Source organism: Malus sylvestris, chromosome 6 (genome assembly GCF_916048215.2).
Source record: "Malus sylvestris chromosome 6, drMalSylv7.2, whole genome shotgun sequence".
NCBI classification, from domain to species: Eukaryota; Viridiplantae; Streptophyta; class Magnoliopsida; order Rosales; family Rosaceae; genus Malus; species Malus sylvestris.
In genome coordinates, this window is record NC_062265.1 from 4,673,962 (window position 1) to 4,699,176 (window position 25,215).

Genomic DNA, 25,215 nt, shown 5'->3' on the forward strand with positions numbered 1-25,215 from the left:
CTTGGTTGGAGGGAAACTCTTCTGGGTCCTTGACGGTATAACGTTGACCGGTGCTCAGTAGTTTTGGGATTGGTCAAGTATGGTACAAACAATGCTCCCCTAAGTTCCCGAGTGAGGGAAACTCCTCGGTTGGGGACTTGCAAGATCCAAGCTATTGAGTAATCATGAAACTTCTAAGTATCGAAGTGTGGTATCATTTTCATTTACCTTATTTGTCTCATATGTAGATGTGACATCTTCTTTGGAAGTACTTTTCCTCCATACAGGGGTGGTATCTTTAACCGATGAAGATGCACAAGGTAATGTATCAATTTCACTTGAAGCTTACTTGTAGTTTTAGGCTTGGTCAAGTGCGATACAAACCCTATAGTATGAGTCCCCCAAGTTGTCGAGCTAGGAGATTTGTTGAAGGAGGCAACAGACAAGGTAAGCAATCAGACTTCCAAGCAAGAAACCTGGATCGGAGGTTCAACTTCGGCTTCCGGTTGATTGTTCTCCTTCTCCTTGTGTCGTAAACAGCAACAAGGATAAGGAGAAGCAAATGGAGAAGAGATGATATGAGATACTTTTGCTTTTGAAGAAGTAACTTTCCACAAGCTTATTCTTGAACTGGGCTGGAGGGTTTTCTGGTTTCCTCCAGAGTATAAGACCGACTCAAGAATTTGAGGGTCAAAACAAGTCCATCAAATCTAGAGTACGTTCAACCCTGATGATATTGGATACTTTTGCTGTTAACAAAGTAGTGGATGTATCGGCACGTGTTCTATTACGCTTGTCTCCACATGCTTCCTTGTATCCTTCTCACTCGCACTATCTGTTCCTCAGGCAGATGTGGTATCTTCTCTGGAAGCATAAGATGTTGAAGATGAGTGCTCGAGAGCAATGCCAGGTAAGTAATCAGGCAAGGGGTTCCAGGCAGTCAGTTCCTGACTAGAAGCTTGATTCCAAGTGCTGACTGATTACTCTCTTTCTTCTTGTCTTGCAGGTAAGAACAAGGTCAAAGGAAAAGATAGGGAAAAAACATGATATGGGATACTCTTGCTTTTAACCCTGATGATATGAGATACTTTTGCTCTGGTGTGGCTTGTTTGTAGAGGTATTATCGAGAGGAAAAGAAGCTGAGTATTTCGAGAGACTCTGCTGAGAGTGCCTTCTCAGATGTGAAGAAAAGTTGAGCATTTTTTTTATTTACAAGTCTGCCTGGCTATGGAGAATGAAGGTCGACATATATAGGAGTCTCCCTAACAACAAGTAGTAGTGTTATTCCTTTACCATTCTTGGTCATAGCAATGTAGTGGGAGCTGCAAGCTTCACGTGTTTTAACTTTGTCAAAGCATTTTGAAAAAGTGGTATGTGGTATCTGGAAAGCTAATGTTGCGTGTAAAGATTGTAGACAAGCTTTATCCAAGGAAATCTGGCTTCAAAGTTTGGAGAGCGGTGCCTCTTTGGTTTTCGAACAAGCAATCCTGTCCGGAATCTAGCTCTCGAGATTCAGAGAACGGTGCCTCTTCGATTTTTAAAACAACAATCCTGTTGGGAGTCTGACTCTTGAGATTCGGAGAGCAATGTCTCTTCGATTTTTGAGAAAATAATCTTGTTGGGAGTCTGGCTCTCGAGATTCGAAAGGCGGTGCCTCTTCGATTTTTGAGCACGTAATCCTGTTGGGAGTCTGGCTTTCAAGATTCGGAGAGCGGTGCCTCTTCAATTTTTGAGAAAGCAATCTTGTTGGGAGTCTAACTCTTGAGATTCGGAGAGTAGTGTCTCTTCGATTTTTGAGAAAGTAATCATGTTGGGAGTCTGGCTCTCGAGATTCAGAGGGAGGTGCTTCTTCGATTTTTGAGCAAGCAATCTTGTTGGGAGTGTTTTCTCGAATGTGAGTAAAGGTTGGGCATTTTTGCCAGTCTGCCTTGCCACGGAGGACAGAGGTTGACACACATTGGGACTTTCTAGTTATCAAGCAGTGGTGTTGTTCCTTTACCCTTGTAGGTAATAGTAGGGTAGCTGGACCTTCAAAATTTATGTGTCTAAACTTTGTCAGAGATCTTTGGCAAAGTTATCTGTGGTACCCGAAGAGCTGATGTTGCATGTGGAAAGTGGTGCCTCTTCGAAATCCGGAGAGTGGTGTCTCTTCGATTTTTGAACCAACGGCCATATTGCCCTTTCTTTTATAAGGGCACCAATTGTGTGCAAGAAGTACATTCAGAGAGTTATTGCTTGTAGGAATTTTCCCCTTACTTCAAAGATTTATTGCACCTCATTTCTCCTTCATCATTTATGAGAATGTCTGGCCCATCCGACCGTCGTTTTAACTTGAACTTTGGCGAAGAGGTAGCCATGCCTTCTCAAGACAACATATGGTGCCCATCCTTCTTATCCCATACTGGTCCTCTTACTGTTGTTAGGGACTCTGTGATGAAGAATGATATGACCGCTGCGGTGGTGGCCAGGAACCTTCTCACTCCCAAAGATAACAGACTACTTTCCAAACGGTCTGATGAGTTGGCTGTTAAGGATTCTCTGGCTCTCAGTGTTCAGTGTGCAGGTTTTGTGTCTAATATGGCCCAACGCCTATTTGCTCGAACCCGTCAAGTTGAATCATTGGCGGCTGAAGTGATAAGTCTCAAACAGAAGATCAAATGGCTCAAGCATGAGAATAAATAGTTGCACAGGCTTGCACATGACCATGCTACAAACATGAAGAGGAAGCTCGACCAGCTGCATGAATCTGATGGTCAGATTTTACTTGATCATCAGAGGTTTGTGGGTTTGTTCTAAAGGCATTTATTGTCTTCGTCTTCTGGGGTTGTACCGCGTAATGAAGCTCTAAATGATCAACCTTCGATGTCTCCTCCTTCTGGGGTTCTGCCTAGTACTGAGGCTCCGAATAATCACCCTCTAGTGCCTCCTCTTTCTGAGGCTCTGCCGACTGCTGAGACTTCTCCTGAGTAACCTTTGTGAAGGCTCCCTCTTGTTTGTTTATTTTGATTCATGTATATGTACATATTTGTAACTTATCGGAGATATCAATAAACACGTTTTGCTTCATTTCAACGTATTGTGTTAAATACACCAAGGCATTCTTCACTAAATTCTTTGAATTTTTCCTTTTGTTGAATCTTGTATGTTGAAGCTTTGTGAGTGAAGCATGTAGGTTGAGGTAGTGCTTCCTTAATTTCCCGAGTGAGGAAAACTTTTCGGTTGGAGACTTGAAAAAATCTAAGTCACTGAGTGGTCGTGAGACTTCCGAGTATCAAGGTGCAGTAGCATATGGTAGGAGTCCCCCAAGTTTCCGGTCGAAGGAGTTGACGAAGGAGGTGTCTTGCTAGTAGCCAAGTTTTCAAAGTAACAAAACTTCATCATTTTCCTTTCTAAGTCGTAGCCCAAAACTCCTCCTTCATATATATTTGTTATGAAAGTTGTTAGGCTCAAAGAAGAGGAGGCCTAGGCATTTTTTTTTTTTAATTTTTTTTTTTTTGAATTTTGAATTTTGAATTTTAAATTTTCGAATTTTCGAATTTTCGAATTTTTGAATTTTCGAATTTCCGAATTTCTGAATTTTCCAATTTCTGAATTTTTAAATTTTCGAATTTTCGAAAAAATATATATATTTTAAGCTTTATAAGTGAAGCTTTAAGGTTGAAACTTTGTTGGGTACCATGAATTGATTTTGCTTCACACTATCTTGATCAAGATAGTGTGAAGCTTTTATAGGTGAAGCTTTGTAGGTGAAGTTTTTGTAGGTGAAGCTTTTGTGGTGGGTGAAGCTTTTGTTGGTGAAGCTTTTGTTGGTGAAGCTTTTGTGGTGGGGGAAGCTTTTGTGGGTGAAGCTTTTGTTGGTGAAGCTTTTATGGGTGAAGTTTTTGTAGGTGAAGCTTTTGTGGTGGGTGAAGCTTTTGTGGTGGGTGAAGCTTTTATGGGTGAAGCTTTTGTAGGTGAATCTTTTGTTGGTGAAGCTTTTATGGGTGAAGCTTTTGTAGGTGAAGCTATTGTGGGTGAAGCTATTGTGGGTGAAGCTTTTATAGGTGAAGCTTTTGTGGTGGGTGAAGCTTTTATGGGTGAAGCTTTTGTAGGGGAAGCTATTGTGAGTGAAGCTTTTGTAGGTGAAGCTTTGGAGTTGAAGCTTTGTAGTTGAAGCTTTGGTTTGTTGGGTACCATGAATTGATTTTGCTTCACACTATCTTGATCAAGATAGTGTAAAGCTTTTGAGAATTTGTAGTTGTCCTCCATTGATGAAGCTTTTGTTGGTGAAGCTTTTGTTGGTGAAACTTTTGTGGTGAAGCTTTGTTGAGTACCACGAATTGATTTTGCTTCACACTATCTTGATCAAGATAGTGTGAAGCTTTTGAGAATTTGTAGTTGTCCTTCATTGATGAAGTTTTGTTGAATTTCCCTTTGTTTTTTTTTTTTTTTAGGAAACTAGAAATTTGAAAATGTGGGAGAGACAACATATACAAATTTTGCTTCCACACTGTTGAGCAAGAGATTATGATGCAAGCCACACCTTGTAGTAGTCGAAGGTTTGGATGAATCATATAAATTGAATTTGCTTCGAACAGTCTTGAATTTGCCTCGAAGGTATGAGAATTGTAGTTGTCCTCCATTGATGAAGCTTTTGTTGGCACCATAAATTGGTTTTGCTTCACACTGTCTTGATCAAGAGTGTGTGAAGTTTTTTAGAATTGTGGTTAACTCTCTTGATGAAGCTTTTGTTGGCACCGTAAATTGGTTTTGCTTCACACTGTCTTGATCAAAAGTGTGTGAAGCTTTTAAGAATTGTGGTTGCCCTTCATTGATGAAGCTCTTGTTGGCACCATAAATTGGTTTTGCTTCATACTGTCTTGATCAATAGTGTGTGAAGCTTTTGAGAATTGTGGTCGCCCTTCATTGATGAAGCTCTTGTTGGCACTATAAATTGGTTTTACTTCACACTGTCTTGATCAAGAGTGTGTGAAGCTTTTGAGAATTATGGTTGAACTCTTTTGATGAAGCTCTTGTTGGCACCATAGATTGGTTTTGCTTCACACTGTCTTGATCAAAAGTGTGTGAAGCTTTTGAGAATTGTGGTTGCCCTTCATTGATGAAGCTCTTGTTGGCACCATAAATTGGTTTTGCTTCACACTGTCTTGATCAATAGTGTGTGAAGCTTTTGAGAATTGTGGTTACCTCTATTGATGAAGCTCTTGTTGGCACTATAAATTGGTTTTGCTTCACACTGTCTTGATCAAAAGTGTGTGAAGCTTTTGAGAATTGTGGTTGAACTCCTTTGATGAAGCTCTTGTTGGCACCATAAATTGGTTTTGCTTCACACTGTCTTGATCAAGAGTGTGAAGCTTTCTACAAGTTGTAGTGTTTGCATTGTTACAGAGGGGAAATGTTTGAAGCAGATGCAAGAGGGTTAAATAGCTTGATCTTCATATGCCATGCACTGAAGTTGTTGTTGGCTTGCAATAAGACTTTGTTGGTGACTATAACTCTTGTTGGGCATAAGTGCTCCCCTAGTTGAGTTGTCAAGCTTGAGGGTTTTTTATTATTTATGAATGCTAGGAGTTCCTATGTACAAGTTGTACCACTTGTCTTCTCGTAGGTGGAATGAATGGTTAGTTGCTTTCATCACTTGGTTGGTGGTACGAATGTGAGTTCCTTCATCACCTTTCATCACATTTCATCACCTGGTTGGTGGCACGAGGATGAGTTACTTCTTCACTTGGTTGGTGGCATGAATGGCAAGTTGCCAAATGATATTAGAGTAGGGTTGTACATTTCATCACCTGGTTGGTGGCATGAATGAGAGTACAGGTTGTACATTTCATCACCTGGTTGATGGCATGAAGATGAGTTCCTTCTTCACTTGGTTGGTGGCATGAGTGGCAAGTTGCCAAATGATATTAGAGTACTGGTTGTACATTGCATCACCTGGTTGGTGGCATGAAGGAGAATACGGGTTGTACATTTCATCACTTGGTTGGTGGTATGAAGATGAGTTCATTCTTCACTTGGTTGGTTGCATGGGTGGCAAGTTGCCAAATGATATTAGACTGGTTGGTGGCATGAATGAGAGTACGGGTTGTACATTTCATCACCTGGTTGGTGGCGTGAAGATGAGTTACTTCTTCACCTGGTTGGTGGCATGAGTGTCAAGTTGTCAAATGATATTAGAGTACGGGTTGTACATTTCATCACCTAGTTGGTGGTATGAAGGAGAGTACGGGTTGTACATTTCATCACCTGGTTGGTGGCATGATGATGAGTTCCTTCTTTACCTGGTTGGTGGCATGAGTAGCAAGTTGCCAAATGATATTAGAGTACGGGTTGTACATTTCATCACCTGGTTGGTGGCATGAATGAGAGTACGGGTTGTACATTTCATCACCTGGTTAGTGGCATGAAGATAAGTTCCTTCTTCACATTTCATCACCTGGTTGGTGAGAATAAGGGCAAGGTGTCGAGGCACATTGTAGCAAGTGTCGAAGACACAAAGTATGTTGAACCCTTTTGAAGCACAGTTGGCTTATGTATGGATGTGTTGGAATGTATGATGTTTATGTATGAATGTGTTGGAATGTATGATGTTTATGTATAAATGTGTTGGAATGTATAATGTTTATGTTGATTGATATGAGTGATGCTTATGAATGTTTTGCTATGCATGAAGGGATCCATGCTTTTGATATGTGAACCATGTTGGTTGTAACAGTTAGTATCACATACTTTGTCTCAAAGTACGCATGTTGAAACTCTGAGTTGGAGTATAAGGGTAGGTCAGCGTACCTAAGTGCAATCGGCTCTGTATTATACTTGGTTCAATGCACTACACCAGACATCTTATTCGCTGTGAATCTTTTGGCAAGATACATCAATGCACCTACATGCAAACATTGGATAGGTGATAAAGTCATCCTCCATTACCTTAAGAGTACAATGGGTATGGACTTATTCTATCCCTACACATTACCGAGTGAATCCAACCCCTGATCCACCGAGTGATGTTTGTTTTATTGGTTATGCTAGTGCTGGTTATTTATCTAACCAGACAAGAATCGTTCTCAAACGGGTTATGTCTTTACTGTTAGAGATATAACAATATCCTGAAATCAACCAAAAATGAGTTTGTTGCTATGTCTTCAAATCACGTTGAGATTCTTGCCCTACATGAAGCATCACGTAAATGCTTTTGGTTGAGGGGTGTGATTGATCGCATAAGAACCTTATGTGGTTTTTCTTCCATCATTGTTGTTTTAACAACGATTTATGAAGACAACGTTGCATGTATCGACCAATTAAAGAAAAGATACATTAAAGGTGAAGATACCAAGCACATTGCTTTAAAGTTTTTCTTCACTGATAAGCAACAAAGGCATCACAAGGTCGAAGTTAAGCAGATCTGATCCCAAGACAATCTTGCCGACATATTCATGAAGTCACTACCGAAATCTCTTTTCATAAGGTTGTTCACGAAATTGGATTGTGCAAACATTCAGATTTGTATCACTGGAAGTTCTCATGGGAAGTTTTGTTGAACTCAGAAAGAGTATCCTAAAGCATACTCACATGATCTTAATGTATTATTTTCCCTACGGAAGCACTTTTTCCCATTGCATTTTTACTAACTTGACGAGGTTTTGATGAGGCACCTACTTTAAACTGGTCATACCTTTGTGTGCATCAATGATCATCCTGAAGCTGTGATATTGACATCAAATATTAACTCACTTTTTCTCCTTAAGACTGTAGGATTACTATAACAAGGTTTTTGTGAGATTTTTCTTTTGATTTGCACCCGTAATATGAGACACGTGTTAGCAGTTATTGTACTTGGCAAGAACTGACGACAACAACTACCACCTCTTAATCATATGAAGACCTGATGCGATTAATTCTTAAGTTATACACACTCAAGAGAGAGTATTAATTAGGAATGTGAATGTGTAACTTAAGGTAGAATCCCAATATTATTTGGAGATCAAATCCTCATAGGTTTATACTTGTAAGGCAAGAAAACTCATCATGATTACTTTGGGTATAATGCTAGGGAGATTGAAATTTTAAACCAAATTTTGTGAACCAAATGATATGGGTATTGATGATTGGATTATTACTTAATTGTTGATTAACGTACTTATTTCCTATTGGTGGAGAAAAACTTGTGCGGGGCTTTGCTTGCCACTGGACTTTATTGAGTAACACTACAACCCACTCAAAACTCACCACATGGCCAATCTTATATATTTTTTTATATTTAAAACTCCCATAAATATTTTTTGTACTAATTATTATTCACTATAAGATTAATCTAATAGTTAAATTTTTTTTTCCTCTTAGATATGCATTTGAGTGTTTAAATTGGAATGCCTTTTAACGCTCTGCTAAGTAACTTAGTTTTTGTAATAATTCAAGTATTTTTGGAGTAATCAATTATGAAGAAGCGCCATAGTTAGGCAGTCTCCCACAACATCAAGAAGAGGCAAAATACTGTTTCCACGATTTTGGAGTTAAATTAGATGTCTGCTTTACAATGATAAAAAAAACACAAAATAGTTGTGAAACAGTATTTTGTGTAAAATATGGATATGTAATCGTTTTTTTTTTTTTTTGTAGCATCGATCATTTTGACCAAAGAGCATTTCAACGAGACATTTGGAAATTGATAGCTCTTCTTCGTTATGTTTCTTAAATTAGCTACTATCATAATACTTGATTCAAATATTGTTATTCAAGTATAAATGCTTTCGTAGAAATAGCAGGAAATGAAATCCCACATCCGTTGTGCTATGATTCAAGCATAAACATCTACCTCCATTTTGTTGCCCTTGTGACCATATTAATTAGTAGGAAAAATAATTATAGGAGTTTTAAATATAAAAGATTATATTTAAGATTTGCCATGTGGCGAGTTTTGATTGGATTGTAGTGCTACTCAGCAATGTCTAGTCGCAAGCAAAGCCTCACATAAGTTTTTTTTCATATTGGTGACATTATTTGGTTTAAACTTTTGATTTTCCTAGCACTATTCTTATTATAAATAAAGGTACAAGATTAAGAGGTGAAAACACAATTCTTATACATCTAAATCCTTCTCTCTGTGTCATCCCCTCTGTCTCTTACCCCTTTTTATAATTAGTTTCACAACATAAGAAGTCATGGAAAGTAATTTTTTTTTAACTAAATGTAATTACAATGTCGACTTCGAGCTTCCACCTATAAGAAGAAGTAATTATACGTGGGGAAGTACATATCATTATTTGTAAATAATGTATCTTAACTAAATAAATTCAATGATCGAAATCATTCAATATATTAACTTTCATTTGAAGATCACTCCTAAAAAAAATTGAATTAATGATTATTTAATCATCCAAACATATCAACAAACAAATGGACGCACATCATGAATACGTTACTCGGTACCCTACACCTCGATTTGTTCTATACATTTCAAATGACTAAATAATCTTCGATTAAAATGATTTTTTTTTTTTGTATAAATGATCTTCAAATAAAAATTAAAAAATTAAACAATTTCAATTATGATATTGTTCAAGGGAATGAGGTCATTCGCAAGTATTGTCCGAATATGAAATAGTGAGTGTCCACCAGGACCGCCCCTTATCCACTCCCTCCCTACTCTTCTGCACACAACATTCAAAACAATGGCGGCATTTGAGGCTGCACTCTCTGTCCCCTTCCTCTACTCCTCTTCTTTTCCTTGTTATGCCTCCATACTCAACTCGTCCCCCAGACAATCGGCTCCCCTCAAGCTTCATATGCCCAATTCTACGCCTCCCAATTCCCTCAATTTTCTTCTTTCCGGTCCCCGACGCATCCCCACAAGAAAGCTCCGTTTTGAGCTGCTGTGCTCTGCGGTGGAGGAGATTACAGCAGAAGAAGAAAAAGCAGCAGTAGAAGAAGGCCATCAGCAAAACCAGAAGAGAAAGCTGTACGTAGTGAATTTGCCATGGTCTCTGACTGTGGTGGATATCAAGAACCTCTTTGGCGAATGTGGGACTGTCAAAGACGTCGAGGTGCTTACATTTCTCTCCCTGTTTTGTTCCTCAAGATTTGTAATTATTGTCAGGGGGTGGGATCGAACTGCACCAGAGTGTATAGGCATAATTGCTTTGCGTCGCTTTGTAGTTGAAAAACTGAAATGTTGGGTAATAATATTAGTAAATGTTGGATTTTTCAGATTATAAAGCAACAAAATGGGAAGAGCAGAGGCTTTGCGTTTGTGACAATGGATTCCGGGGAAGAAGCTCAGGCCGTCATTGATAAATTTCACTCTCATGTAAGTTATTCAGGTATTCTATGATTGCCTTCGTTGTTGGTATTCTACTCGCAATCTCAAATGAGGTTTTATTAATTGGAATGTTAAGCATGTACTCGGGCGATATCAATTGAATTATGGGTTACAGAGCTTGTGCTTTTGGGTTTGATAAGGAAAGTTTAGGTAATTTACGAGATTGGAGTGGCGTGCGATAGCTACAAGTTTATCTCCTTCTGTTCAAATGGCCAACACAATGAAATTAATTGTTTCTTAAGAACTTGAAAGTTTTGTTCTTTTCGAGTTCTCTTTCATTCATTGAAGTGGTCTAAATAAATGAGTTTGGTAATGGTTCGAACTGTATCAAAGTATCCTTGTATGATATTTTCATTGCAGAGACGGAAATGATCGTTAAGATTGAAAAAATATAATTACCGGTTGTTTTATTCACAGAGGCGGTACTATGTTGGGTAATTTAGCAGCTATTTTGTTGCACGCCTGACATGCACTAGGCTTTCTGCATTGGCTGTTCTTATTTAGATAGAGTTTATCGTTTATGTTGTATGTTAGCTAGAGCTTTTCTGCATTGGCTGTTAGTATTTAGTGGATACCTTGTCCACAAGAATTGTAATAGTATTGACTCATTAAAATTCTATTTCTTATCAAAACAAGGTATCATATATCTGTAAGCATATTTTTCACTTCCGAATTATTTGATACAGGAGGTGTTGGGTAGGACTATCAGAATTGAGTTTGCAAAGCAATTTAAGAAACCTTCCCCACCGCCCTCCAATCCCCAAATTGGAGAGACACGATATAAGCTTTACGTGTCTAATTTGGGATGGAAAGTAAGATCAAGCCATCTCAGAGATTTTGTCTCTGAAAATTTCAAAGTTCCAGTTTCAGCCAGGGTTGTCTTTAGTGGCCCTTCTGGGAAGTCTGGTGGTTATGGATTTCTTTCTTTTACAACAAAGGAGGAAGCAGAGGCTGCAATTTCTTCTTTGCAAGGGAAGGTAAGAAATGTATATCTACTTTGTCGGTCATTGTCATTCTTTTTTGTTTCTCTGCTCAAGCTTTTATAACAGCAGCTCATATGGATGTGTCATTTTGCTTCCCTAGGTGATATAAGTTGGTTTAGTATCTTAACTTTCAAAAGAAGACCGTAATATGGATTCCTTTTATGTTGCACACATACATCTATAGGTTCTGGGTGTCTGCACTTATTGTAGAGAAAATTGTACCACTTATGTAAGCCAGGAGTTTACTCTTGGTTCAAAAAGTTGGGGTTGGTAGTATCTGCTCGGTAAATACTTGAAAGCATGATATATGGAATTGGAATCTTATTAATTATCCGCAGAGCACTATATTAATGTGTTGTTCAATATTGTCGCTTGTTTTACTTTGGATTCTGTTACTCGAAAACATTTTAGACCAAGAAGAACCAAGAAGAAAAACGACAGTGCATTTGAATGCGAGGCTTTAAGTAAACAGATTCAGATTTCAGCGGTAGTCTACATTGGCAGAAAGAGTCATTAATATACAAGATATATGGATAGGCTAGATGCAGTGAATAATTTGGCAGTATACATCAAATATGTTACCAAAGGAATTACTAACCGGAATATTTTATGTCATTAACGTTACAGTTAACTATAAAAATATTAAGTGAAATTCCTACATTTAATGTTTTACATTCAAAATGGCACATAACATTTTATCTTTGGCAGGAATTGATGGGCCGACTAATTAATCTAAAATTTAGTGAGAAGAATGTTGGTGATTCTGGAAGCCAAAATGTTGGTGACTCTGGAAGCCAAAAGGAAGAGGGAGATAGTTTTGAGGGTCAACCTGAAGAATCGTAAGTCCACAGACAGTCTTTTGACCAAATTAATCCGTTTTTATTGCAGATTATAATTGGATTCTTGGGAAAGCAGAAATTTTGACCTCAACCCCCCATGTAGAGATGGAAGGTGTCCTCCTGTTGTCTGTACATTTTTCATTGTCATTTCCTTTCATCAGCTTTTCAGTTCTTGGAACAATGGTTGTTTTCTCTGTCTTTCTAAAATGTTGACATACTTGTTACTAGATTGTACCACATAGAGAGTAATTATTTAACCTTTGTGATTACTCAATGAAATCCTCTTTACAGAGTACAATTTAATCCTACATTTTAGGGTTTAGGGATAAATTTCCAACATATTTCTCTTTTCTTCTAACATATACTTTCAGACGTTTTCTGGACAAAACTATTGTTTTGGATGCTAATTGTATGCATAACAAAGTTGACCCTTTCTTGGGACAGAATGCCTTTGGATACTAGAATATTTGAGTGTGCACACACAGGTGTCCATGTGCTTTGTTATTTATCTTGTTTGGACAGGAGGTAGACCTTCAGATTTTACAAATAGAAAGATTTTTGTTCGTTGTGTTTCCTTCTTGGGGATTTAATTGATGAAAAAAAGCAGTCGGAGGCTGCAGGGTTGATGAGCACTGAAATGGGCTAGCATAACCTAATCATAGCTGTATCAAGGCGGGAGCATAGCTTAGGGTAGTAGTTGATGTTTTCTTTGCAAGTCACAATTGATCATATATTGAAGGGATTCATTTTGAACTTTTAAGTTACTTGTTAAATTGCAAAAGTTCCACAAATCAATCACTTTGTTTGTTGTTTTGCATTTTAGAATCGTAAAAATTCGATCAAAAGCATGTCAAATTTTATTCAATGTTTTTTTTTTTTTTTTTTTTTTTCTGTAAATTTTTTTTCATAGCAGCATTTCTTTCTATTAGTTGATTGGAACCAAACTCTCTTTCTCACATCTCATCCCAACTGGACCACGTGAAAGGAAGCTAGGGACTGACATTATGTTGCTTGTTGTACTGCTGCAGTCTTGAGATTAAGATCTTTGTGTAAGCTCGAGCGGTGAGAGATGGGTTGGGATTATGATAGGTCGAGGGTTCTTCGATTCCCTCCAATGCAATCACTTTTTTTCTCCTTCTGAAATTGGAGTCACCTTTGAGGACATTCTCATTGGTAGGTTCTTTATATTTAGTAAAAGGCGAAACAATAGTTCGCTTTGTGTTCAAAGCACGGCTCCGTCTAGGTTCTCAAAATTTAGATTTTGTGTGAAAGAAGGTACAAATTGTTTACAGGCTAAGATGAATCTAGGATTGGCGTGACTTTGGAAAAGAGGTGGTCCAAAGTTTAACGAAGTTGTATAGCAGAGAGAGAATTAAGTCGTCCTTTGTGACGAAAGATAGCTTCGTAATCGTCTCATGATACCTTAATTTAATGTATAACCTCTTATTAAGGTTTTTACTCTACCTTCACATGGAAACTGGAGAAAGCAAAAGTTTGCCAAAGGTTGGAAAGTTTGGTAGAGAAACAAGTCTTCCTTAAGTCTTAAGGCTCCTGACACAAGTCAGCTTTTTTAATACAATATCACATTTCCTTCAGTTTTTGACTTGCTTGACCAATAATATGCTGGGTTTTACCCAATTTTAAAGTCATGCTTTATTCTCGTTTTTTTAGGGGACTGGGATTTGTTCAACAATATGTTGGGAAAAAACGTTGGTCCCTACAACACTCTCTAAGCCCCCTTTTTTGAGACCCACATTTTCACGTTTGTGGATTTTGAAGAGAGAATGGAGCAGCATTACATATCCCATTGGAGGATGCTAACTAATCTTCTCAGTCGAACTTTCTCATTCTACATTCTCGGCTTTCCTTCTCATTTTGTAAAGTTCAACCATGATGAGAATCGTTACTTTCTCCTTCACTCTTTAAAGATAAACCCTGCAAAAATTAATCAAATCAGAAATTGTGCTTCTCAGTTTGTTCTACCTTCTCAACTCCTTTTTTTCTTCTACAATGTTGCATCATGATCAAAATCATAGACTTTCTAGTGTTGACTGAAAATTACGGTTCTTATCTTTATTGGATAATCGTTAAATGACCAAAAGATACCAGATTTTGTTGATTTTTGGCAGAGTTGATTTTTAATGGATGGTTCGGATCATCATGCAACATATGAAGATTAGAAAGAAGAACCGAGAAGGTGGAACATTAATGTTTAAATGAGAAGGTCATCTTTGCGATATTGTTTCTAACATTATGTTCTTCCTTTTTCTTTTCTTTATTTACCCAACCTAGAAAGGCTGTGTCATCATTGACTCATATGTTCTCTTTGGTCTAAAGTAGAGAATAATCAATGTTTGTCACAAGCCATGTAGAAAACCTTCCCTGCATACTCCCATTGTGTCACTCTCTCTCTTCTCACAACACTTTACACGATTCACGGAAGGACAGAGAGAGTAGCAAAATGGTGATATGCAACCGCGATATGAAAGGTAGTTGTGTAGATTTCTTGCAAGAATGCAGTTGAAAGTTTGGTACACCCATCATGGCGGCTCTAGTTTTAGTTTTTGGTACAATGCCTCTTTCACCTATTTAATGGAATGCGATATGCTCACTTGCAAATGCATTACTACCTTAATTTAATGAAACTCCCAACCAACACCAGCACGTTAGTCCACAAGTATATTATCTCCCAACCAAATTGAAAAAAAAAAAAAGAAAAAGAAAAAAAAGAGAATGAACAAAGAAAAAGAAATGAAAAGAAAAAGCAGAAAACAGCACACCTCTCGTCTCCTAGTCTTTGAATTTTGATCTGCTTTTGCTTTCCAAGCTGCTTTTTTCTCCCACAAGTCCCAACCAATCTTGTCTCCCTTCAAATAAACTTAAATAGCAGAAACTCTCCTATTGTGTACTTGCTGTTCCTGCCTTGACAACTCTGCAGAATCTCTACAAATTCAGTGTCTGTTTAGGGTGTGCTCATAGCTAGCAAAAAAAAAAATCCCCAACAAATCCAATCAAAACAAGAAGCAATCTTCAGGTAAAATTTTGGTCATTTCGACAGCCTTTTCCTCGACTTTGCAGTCTTAAAACTTAGCACCTCCGCTATATTAATTGTCGAACAACTGTTTTAACCTCAATTATTTTTCTTCTTGTTAACATCATTGTCTTTTAATCTTTGTGCTGATCTCTAGGGCAAATTGTATTGACGAATGAAACAAATGATATTGAGAGTGTGACCAGAAACTTGGGCGGGTTTTAGAATTTAGATTAGTGATGGGGTCTCAAGGCAGCCATAAGACTTGGATACCATATATGAACACCAAAGATTGTTCCCAAGGCTTTTGTAGTTTGTATTGCCCACAGTGGTGTTACATGGCAGTACCACCCCCACCTGCCTTTGAGTTTCCTCAAGAAGATTCATCATCTCCCATTTTCTCTCCTCTTGTTATTGCAATTATCGGCATTTTGGTCAGTGCTTTTCTTCTTGTGAGCTACTACACCGTAATTTCCAAGTACTGCGGTAACGAGGACCGGAGGAGAGCAAGAAGAGAAAATCATGGCCAGAATGAGGAGTTCGATGACGCTCACACCCAGTCGATCCATATGCCGTGGCATATCACAACGGCTGGCTTAGATGAGGCTTTGATTAAGTCATTAACAGTTTGCAAGTACAAGAAAGGAGATGGATTGGTCGAAGGAACAGATTGTTCGGTTTGTTTGAGTGAGTTTGAAGAAGATGAGAGCCTGAGGTTGTTGCCGAAGTGCAATCATGCTTTCCATCTCCCTTGCATTGATACATGGCTTAAATCTCACTCCAATTGCCCCTTGTGTCGTGCTACCGTAGTTTCTGCAAATGCTTCTCAGTTGCCTCCTAATGCAGTGTCTGAAAGTCCTCCATTAACCGATCGCGATACATTATCATTTGCTGAAAGCCAAGGAGCATATGAAAATGTGGTAACGGCACAAGATTCAGAGAGGGGTTCTTCTCAAAACGTGGAAGCAATACATGGAGATCATACTATTCCGAAGACATCACTGGGACTTGCTTTTAGTGATTTGGGAAATGCAGAGGGGAGAGATAGCACCATCATTGAGATTGCAGGAGATCATGAGGTATATCATCAAGCAGTTAGAAGGTCGGTTTCCATGGACGGTTCAAGTGGGTACCGTGTTTTAGTTGCAGATATTCTTCGCATGAATGACGAAGATGATGAGGAGGACAATGATATTGATCATGTGGGAGGCTCAGATGACGTTGCCGGTTCTTCGAAACAGTCAGCTGGAGGAGCTGGAAAATCTAGCCATACAAAAGGAGTACTCCTGCATTGTGTTATGAGTCCAGTTGCAATGAGGAGATCATTTTCAAGCGGAAGATTCTGTTAAACTAGGTATTTGGATTAAAGTGCAAAATCAAAGATTTTGCTCTGAAATAGGTATTATATTGATCTGTTTACAATCCTTTGTTAGACTCCGTGAGCTTTTAAATCCATAAATTGTTGCATATGATGAGTGTATAGAACATCATTTTTAGGGTATAAAACTAGTACACGAAGTGTGAATATTTTTTAGACGGATTGATATACACTCGTGGTATGCAAATATTTCTCCGATTAGTATATTGTTGCTTTTGGAGTAAATTTTACTGTTTTCTAGCAAATTTAATTAAGTTTCACGGGCTCTAAGTGACGGGCTTGGACTTTAACGTTCCTAAGTCAATTAAAGTATATACATTATCAAAGAATTTTCTCAGGTCTTACGGACCTTTGTAGCCTTTCACACTTAACCTCCCTGGCAAGCTTGTGAAACCACCTTTTGGATATCTGGATAGGTATCTAGTTTAAAGGAATGTATTTCCCTTGCCGTGGTGGATATTTACATGGTTGATAATGGATACTAGTAATTGTACACATGATATGCATGTGCTTATTAAAATTTTGAAAATAAAATTTACAAAGAGAGAAAATATAAAATGGTTGCTAAAGCTTTTTAGTTACGACCTTCAAACGATTTTTCGTTGCTGAAGGGGGTTCATATTTTTAGCGGTTGTTCCTTGATAACTATTTCATCACTAAAAGTTATTTTATTTGGGAGAAAAACGTGAAAGAGAAAATGGAGGCAATTCATATGGTTACCTGGGTGTGAGGCTTTGAAAAAAAAAAAAAACATTAAAACTATTTTGTGTTTAATTTACCATATTGACCGTAACTTTTATTTTGGTTATTGTTCTTAGTTTGGTTAACATGTTTAATTTGGTCTTTTCACCATCTTGTAATTGACAAAGAAGATTTTGTTAATAGGTAGTTTAGATTAACAATACCAATTCGAGCCTATAGGATCGACCAATAATTTGAAGTCCAACATAAGCTGAACTACTCGATGCGCACCCCTACTCCACGCACATATATGGCATACTCTCAGGCAGGACTCCCTTCTATTTGTTAAAAGACATGGGAAAACAAACGGGTGTAGCAACTGAAAGGAAATTGACCCACAAAAGCTACCCGAACATGCCAAGCAAGTCGAGAGGCAAAATATAAAGGCCTCATGCACACGAGACATCATGATACTATGCCGTTTTGGTTCCTTTGAAGTTTTAATGACGTTTACTAGGCCAATTTTTATAATTCTCATTTTTATTTTTATTTTGGAGCTAGGCTTAACTTGGAGTATTCAAATAACTTAATATGTTGTTCTTGAGCTGTCGTATCATTTTTTTCTTATAAACCTTACAGTGGTCTTCTGTGCTAATTAATGATTAAAAGACATGTGTTAGCTTCTTTGCATGTGCCTTTGTATCATTAGTACGTATGCCACCATGGCGTTATCCCCGTTTCATACAAGATGCTCTTGTAATTGAGGGTTTTTTTTTTTCTGGTTACATGTGGAAACCGTGCACTAAACAACCGAAAAGGAAAACCGAGTATTAACTCAGTAGCTACTAGCTTACAACTACAAACCAACAATAAAGAAATTGAGAAGCCTAATTCACAGCAGTTGTGGTGATTCTAGTCAGATAATTAACACAATAATCTGGCAGCTGCTTCCTCTATCACTCTAAGCATGTGGTGAAGTGATGCTGCTATGTCATCTGCCGAACTTAGTAAGCACCCTTCTTCAATCTGCACACACATGTATATAGAACGTTAAAATTTTAGACCAATTTATTTAACTCATTGAATTCTTACAATTATATGCAAACAATTTTTTGCAAATACACCACTCATATACACAAAAATGTAAATCCAATTATTAGTGATGAGACCATCCTAAGCAAATGACAAAACTGCCCCCCACCAAATGTTTGCAAATTATGTAGTCTTGAGGCCTCTTCTATTAGAAAGTGTGACAACAAGCGTGACAATTTTATGTGTTCAAACTCCAGATAGTACAATTACAGAATGTGAATTAACTAACTAAACTTTGGTTCAAGTTAATGTTAATTATTTCATAAATAAGTAGTATACATACCTTGAGACTAATAGAGTAGAGAACAAATGGATCCACGGTTGAAACAGTGAGATGAAGGATTGTGAGGTGAAGTGAATGAATTCCAGCGATCAACTTGGAAAGCTGTGATCTTGCTGCAATATTTTTGCGTGAGAGAATTTTAAGGTTTGCATGGGTCTCAATTAAAGTGACCTCAATGTCAGCGGTAGCCCCCTTGGTTTTTGAAGTGTACTTATTGTTAGGGCAATGACTGTGAGACCACGAGTGCTTCTGAGGGTATTCCAGTAATTGTGTAAAAGGGGATGATGGCACGATTTTGGAGGGGGTGGCGACAATATCTTCTGGATTATGCTGTTGTTGATGTTGGAAAAGTTGGAGCTTTTGAGCTTCAAGGGACAGTAGGAGATGCTCAAGTTCCTTCACGAATTCTATGGCACCACCTACTATAGAGGCCTGGTCACCCTGTATGCAGATGCAGTTGCACAACCAAAAACAATGAGAAGAAAACAAAACATACAAAAATGAAGGAAAAAAGTGAGTTTAAAAGTACTATAATGCATATGTGATGATGAAAAGGTGGACAGGTAAACAGATATATACATGCATGCATACATATATATAATATTAAGATAGATTAGAAGTTATATTTAACAAAGAAGAAAAAAAATTGTGTTTCCCCTGTAAAGCTAATTGGGAAATTAATATATAAATTAAAATTATGCATCTCGACTACTCTTCCTAGATAGAGTTTAAGCTAATGGAAGAGAAGAAATTGATGGATGAACATGCAGTAGTGAAGCAGTAGTAGGCTAGGCTTGGCTTACCCTTTGGGCGTAAGAGTCGGGCATGAGAGAGCGGAGAATGGCAAGATGGTCGTTCATTTGTTTTCTGCGGTTTCTTTCGACAGCAATGTGAGTCATTCTCTGCGTCTCAGCTTCTTCCTTGTTCTTGCAAACCCTTGCCTTTCTCCTTCTCTTCTTCCTCCCTTGCCCTTCCCCTTGCCCTTGCGGCTGCTGATTGCTGCTCATCTGCTTCGTCTTCTTACCACCACCGCCACCTGCTGCTTCCAATATCACACTAGTATTACTACTTTTGGCGGCAGCGTTATTGCAGTAGTAGAATTTTTTAGGAGGTATGAAATTATTGGTGGTTTCTGAAGAGTAGTCTTGAGCTTGGCTGGTGTAGGGGGTTGCAGAGATGGTATCATAGACGATAAAGTTGAAAGGAGGATCTTCTAATAAAGGCATTATTATCTTATGTATTTGTGTGTGTTTCTCTCTTCTCTTCTCCTCTCCTCACTTGTTTAGCATTACCTCCGGACTTTGATTCTTTAGCTCTTTTTCTATTCAAATACCACAATCATTTTATATACGAAACTCAACTCATCCTCTCTTCAGATTAACATGCACATATCAGAGAGAGAGAGAGATGGTGCACGTGAGAGAGGCAGAAAAGGTGAAGTGCTTTTCAGCTTCGGAAAGTGAAGGAAAGAGAGAGGGACTCTCCTCTCTCTCTCTCTCTCTCTCATCCTTGGTTTGGTTTTCTGTCCAATTTGAGAGACGGTGTTAAAAAAAAGCTGGGCCATGCCAGTTTCTGCAAGAGATGAGAGAGAGAAGGGAAGAGTAGAGGGGGACCCAAATCTATATAGAAATATGCATACAAACAACATAACAAGCTGTGCAAAAGCTACTCATCACATTCAAATCTGTGATGTGTTTTTGCAGCAAAGGACTGGCTCGCGTACATACTCTTAACCTAGCTAGATTCTCTTTTCTTGTATACATATATACATATATATATACATATATACGTATATATATACATATATATATACATATATATATATATATATATATAGAGTCCCGTTCTTTTAGACCTCTTGGTCTAAGAAAACTGTGGTTATCCATTGTTCGGTATCTTAATCCGATGGTAGAGAAAAAGGTACAGCAAAAATTGAATGACACTTGGTTGATTTAAGATCAAACGATGAGTAAATTCTCTTGCAGCATGAAGTTTCGAAACTGGTATTCTATATATTAATTAATAAAATCTTCTTATGTAAACTAAACATGCATGTGCTTGGTATTGCAATGTCTTGCCATCTGGGACCATTTGTCATGAGGTCCCTCGATCTATTGGTAGATTTTCATTTTGTTTAATTTATTACTTTGTGTACATATTTAGTGCGAAATAAAACGAAAATGTATACTGGTGATCACTTTGGCACTCACATGTCAAACACCAGCAGCAACTACACCTGGTGGTCATTGCAATGTCAATTGTCAACCCTGTTGGTGAAATTGACATATTATTCAAGATATGTGAACACTCATAATAAAAATGAAACATCACTCACCAAGGGTAAAACCTCATTGATTAACCCTAAAATCAAGGGAGTTTTAACGAAAAGCTCGCGGTACTGTTCACTTTAACGAAAAACCACATTTTTACACTAAAAAGTCAAACCTGGTACTTTTCACTTTATCCTTTATGTTGTCCTTATCATTAAAACTCAAAGTTTTCAAGCAATTTTCATTAGTTTTCCTTAAAATCAACCTCATTATCACCTTTAGTTGACAGCACGAGAGCTTTTCTGTGTACTTAGAACACCGTCACATGATGTTACAATTCAACTCAAATTGTTAATATGTCCAGTAGGAGTGGGAAATATAAAAATAAATAAATAAAATCTTGATGAGTGTTCCAAGTACGCATAAAATTTCTTGACAAAGTACATATATAAATGGAGCTACCTCTGTTTATATAATTATTCGTTTATCTATTTCATCTCGTAATAAAGTCATGTAATTAAAGAGTAACAAAATTGTATCACCTAGGGATAGGCGAGAAATATTCTGAATAACCACTTCCATTCTTACTATTATTTTATTTTTTGTTACAAAGAGAGCCGGGGGTCCAACGTGTGAGAAAAATTATAAACAAGAAAGTTTCAATTTAAGGGCTTAAACAACATAGCCCCAGCCATAACCACCCTACAAATATCATCAAATAAAGTTTCAAATGAACAATCGATGGGAGATCGAGGTTCATCAATCACGACATTGCCAAGGTTGAATGAAACATGCAATTTACCAAACCATCAGCTACCATTTTCCATTCAGTACAAATATGACTAAATTCACTTTGATCAAGCTGAGACATCAAGCGATGACAACCATATATACCACCAAAGGATGTAAATCCTGCATAACACCTTTGAAGTGGGAAACCAAGAAATCAGACTCAGATTGCACGGCCAGCCTCCTTACACGCTTATCCAAAGCCACTTTCATCTCTTAAAAGAGTATAGGATTTACACGATACGAGTACACCACAACAGTGATGTTTTGTACAAATAAATAATGACATGTATAAATTTTTATCCACGTACCGTTGTTTCATTGACACAAAACACCACATGGTGGTACTTGTGCCATTTACGTTGTTCTCCTAGAAGAGACCTCTTGACTACTATATATTGTTAATGCTTCAGTGGTTAGTAATTGATATTTGCCTAACTTCCACTAGTCCTTAATTATGTCACTTTGTACTTGAATTATAGAATAATTATCACCCTATACATCCAGAAAAAAAAAAAAAAGCCTGTATTATCCTTGCTAGTACAATCATCAATAATTGTAATAAGATGATTTATTATTTGCTAATTACAATTAGAAAGTGAACAACCTTATTTGAAAAGGAGAAAAGATGTATTCATCAAGTAACACCACCGTCTCCATCTGTTCAATTATGAATTATCTATAGAAAAAGTGAGATAAAGACTTGTCCATCTGCCTGTGCAGCTTAATTTTGCACCTTGTCCATTAAGGATTTTGGTTTTGTCTTCTACATACCAAAAAAAACCTGTGTGAGATCATCGTGAGCCTCAGTATTCGGTAGTCATGCACCGAAAATTGGGTTTTCATTCAATAGGGAACAACTGAAAATGCTCAAAACAATTGGTTGCTTTCTGCCGAATACGGTAGCTAGCACCCAGCGCCTTTGTCGTTCACGGTAGGGAATCTCGGAAGAGGATCCTCTCGATTCACTTTGTGGGGATTCTAGAGATTCCCACATCCTAACTGTTCATCGTACATCGTATGGTCAGTTTTCATCAAATATTATTTGTGTTTCATTTTAAATAAAAAAAAATCAAATAATTTCTGACTGCACGATACACTATAAATGACTAAGATGTGGGGATCTCTAGGATCCCCACAAAATGGATCAGGATGGGATCCAATTCCAGGAATCTCATGGGTTTAGGGAGGAGTTCACGAGCTAAGTTGATCAAAGTGTCATGCAGTGTTATGGGGCTTTCATGTAAAAAGGGGTTTAAACTAAATTAGTTAGAAATGCACTCTAACTCTTAGGGCTCATTTGACAAGTGCTTTTAAATGAATGAAAGTTTTCAAAGAAAATGTTTTTAGAATCCAAAAACACTTGAAGTGCTTCTTGCTAAAAGCACCAGTTATGTGCTTCTTGCTAGAAGCACTTCAAGTGCTTTTTCATAATTAACCCTAGAGGCAAGGACTTGGACTTCCGTTGACCATCGTTAGAGAAAAGTATGACTTATTCTTTTAGCGTATTTAAATAGTACTCGTTAGTACGAACACATAGGCGAAAGCCGTTTGCGAGTCCAATTCATATCGGTATAGTTACAAACATTTGAAATTAGTTACTTTAAGTTTAATGTTAATTAAATTGAACTCCCATCTTGTGGGAAGAGGAACCGATCAGTTTTTAGAAAGAAAGGAAGAAATGGGAGGCTGCCTGATGGCAGCGAAGGAGAGGGGAGGAAGAGAGCACAGGAGGGAGATGGACGAATTGGGAGAGGGGAGAGGAAGAAACTGCCCAATCAGAAAGAGAAGAAAGAAGGGCAAGGAGGAAAAGAGAAAAGGAAGGGGAAAACGGATCATCCCATGACCCGCGCGACCCGAAGAGAACCATGGCCAAATTTGGCTATTTTCCAGCAAATCAAAGCAAACCACTACCTAGAAACTACTCCCTAGTCTTCCCTCTTCCATATCCACCTAAAATTTGAAGGAATTTGAGTGTAAATTCATCAAAGGGCCGACGGCGAGGCTAAGGGTTCGTGGTAGCCATCCCTCAAATTCTTAAACAAAACCCTCAAATTACCACCACCAAAATACTCCTCTTAAGCTCAGGAATAAAGCCCAAACAAGTTTGGGGGCGTCGGAGTTGCTATGGAGCCAAATTGAGGGCACCAAAAACTAGGGTTTCCGACGGGTTTTAGCAAAATTGGGGCTCTTCCAGGCCAAATTGACCTCGGTTGCAGGTATGAAAGTTACTCTACTCACTGAGATCTTTATTTTTGTAATTTTTGAGAATTTTTAAATATAGTTGAGTTTTCGACGAGCCGGAGCGGCCGACCGCCATCAGCGGTGGCTGGTGCGGCGGCGCACTGTCAGGGAGCCGACATGGTGTTTTTATGTGAATTTCATTATTCTAATTATACTTTTGAAACCTAACTGCAGTGGTTTGGAAGTACGAGTATAGTATAGGTTAGATTAAATGATTATATATTTAGTTTTGGGTTGAACTTTGGAAATGTGAACTATGAATGGCTTGATCCCTATTTAGGGTACATAGGCAATCTAACGAGACGTTAGATGCAACCATACAATAAATGAGACTAAATAATTGAGACACTAGCCTTGTTTGGGGAATTGAGCAATGTGAAGGGCATTGGTAGAAAATGTGAGTTTTAACCTTATTAATTAGTGATTGGATGTTGGTCATAAATCATTGTGTGAGGGATTGAGAAATTGAAGTAAAGAATCGTAGTATTGATAGTTAGTTAAACTAGTGTTCAATTGAGTTTGTCACCGATAATTATTCCTGAAAATAAATAGTTCGAGAGTAGGGCGTTATAGATTATGCCTTTTACGCCACATTATAGGTGTATATATATATATATATATATATATATATATATATATATATATATATATATATATATATTTGGAAGCACTACGATATGGTTAAGATTTGGATTATATCATGGCATATCCATAAGTATATTACTGCGTATAATTACTGTGAATGCTTTGAAGTACAAAGGTGAATGTAGCATGCATAGGTAAGTTCCAATAAGTATATGTTGAGAAATGTGGGATGCATGGTTATGATTACATTTTATTTGGAATGATTGAGTTATGGCATAACTATATTTACGTTTTAAGCAACTCCGACACTGTCATACAGGTTACAATAAGAGGCAACTCCAACATTGTCGTATAGGTTGCCCATGAGTTGTATATGTCATATTAGATGCAGTTAGAGCTCATAAACTTGCACCTCGGTGTTAGTGCTCTCACCCGAGGACAGGACCTAGCCTTCACGTGATCGTTCACCTCCCGCACCACACGCTCACCTTGAATTCAAGGTAGGTGTCAGCCTGTCGTACAGACCACATTGGGTGGTTCCGACTCGTAGGTGACTTGCAATACTTCGCACAGCCGTCACGTGATCGTAGCGCTTGAGAGTATTTATTTACACACAGCCTATTGTACAGACCACTAGAGGTGGTTCCGACTAGTATGCATGGATATGTGATGAGCTATGGATTTAGCCGTACAGGCCACAAGAGGTGGATCCGATTGACACATTACTTGGATATTGGATGAGTTAT

General features: G+C 37.9%; 3 protein-coding genes across 3 annotated transcripts; 2 read left to right on the forward strand and 1 right to left on the reverse strand.

The window, feature by feature from the left end:
- The first annotated feature begins 9,554 nt into the window (after positions 1-9,554).
- LOC126626772 (29 kDa ribonucleoprotein A, chloroplastic) lies at positions 9,555-12,414 on the forward strand. Its single transcript, XM_050296167.1, has 4 exons — positions 9,555-10,019; positions 10,184-10,282; positions 10,981-11,271; positions 11,986-12,414. Exons 1-4 carry the CDS (start codon positions 9,648-9,650, stop codon positions 12,118-12,120), a joined length of 897 nt encoding a protein of 298 aa, XP_050152124.1. The 5' UTR covers positions 9,555-9,647; the 3' UTR covers positions 12,121-12,414.
- Positions 12,415-14,760: 2,346 nt separating this feature from the next.
- LOC126626771 (RING-H2 finger protein ATL51-like) lies at positions 14,761-16,750 on the forward strand. The gene is made up of 2 exons (XM_050296166.1): positions 14,761-15,150; positions 15,305-16,750. Exon 2 carries the CDS (start codon positions 15,387-15,389, stop codon positions 16,494-16,496), a length of 1,110 nt encoding a protein of 369 aa, XP_050152123.1. The 5' UTR covers positions 14,761-15,150; positions 15,305-15,386; the 3' UTR covers positions 16,497-16,750.
- A 1,137-nt stretch (positions 16,751-17,887) lies between these two features.
- On the reverse strand, positions 17,888-20,068 carry LOC126625220 (transcription factor bHLH71-like). Its single transcript, XM_050294308.1, has 3 exons — positions 19,385-20,068; positions 18,582-19,022; positions 17,888-18,232 (listed from the first exon to the last, which is right to left on the reverse strand). The coding sequence occupies exons 1-3, from the start codon at positions 19,805-19,807 to the stop codon at positions 18,131-18,133; spliced, it is 966 nt and encodes a 321-aa protein (XP_050150265.1). The 5' UTR covers positions 19,808-20,068; the 3' UTR covers positions 17,888-18,130.
- Between the last annotated feature and the right edge of the window lie 5,147 nt (positions 20,069-25,215).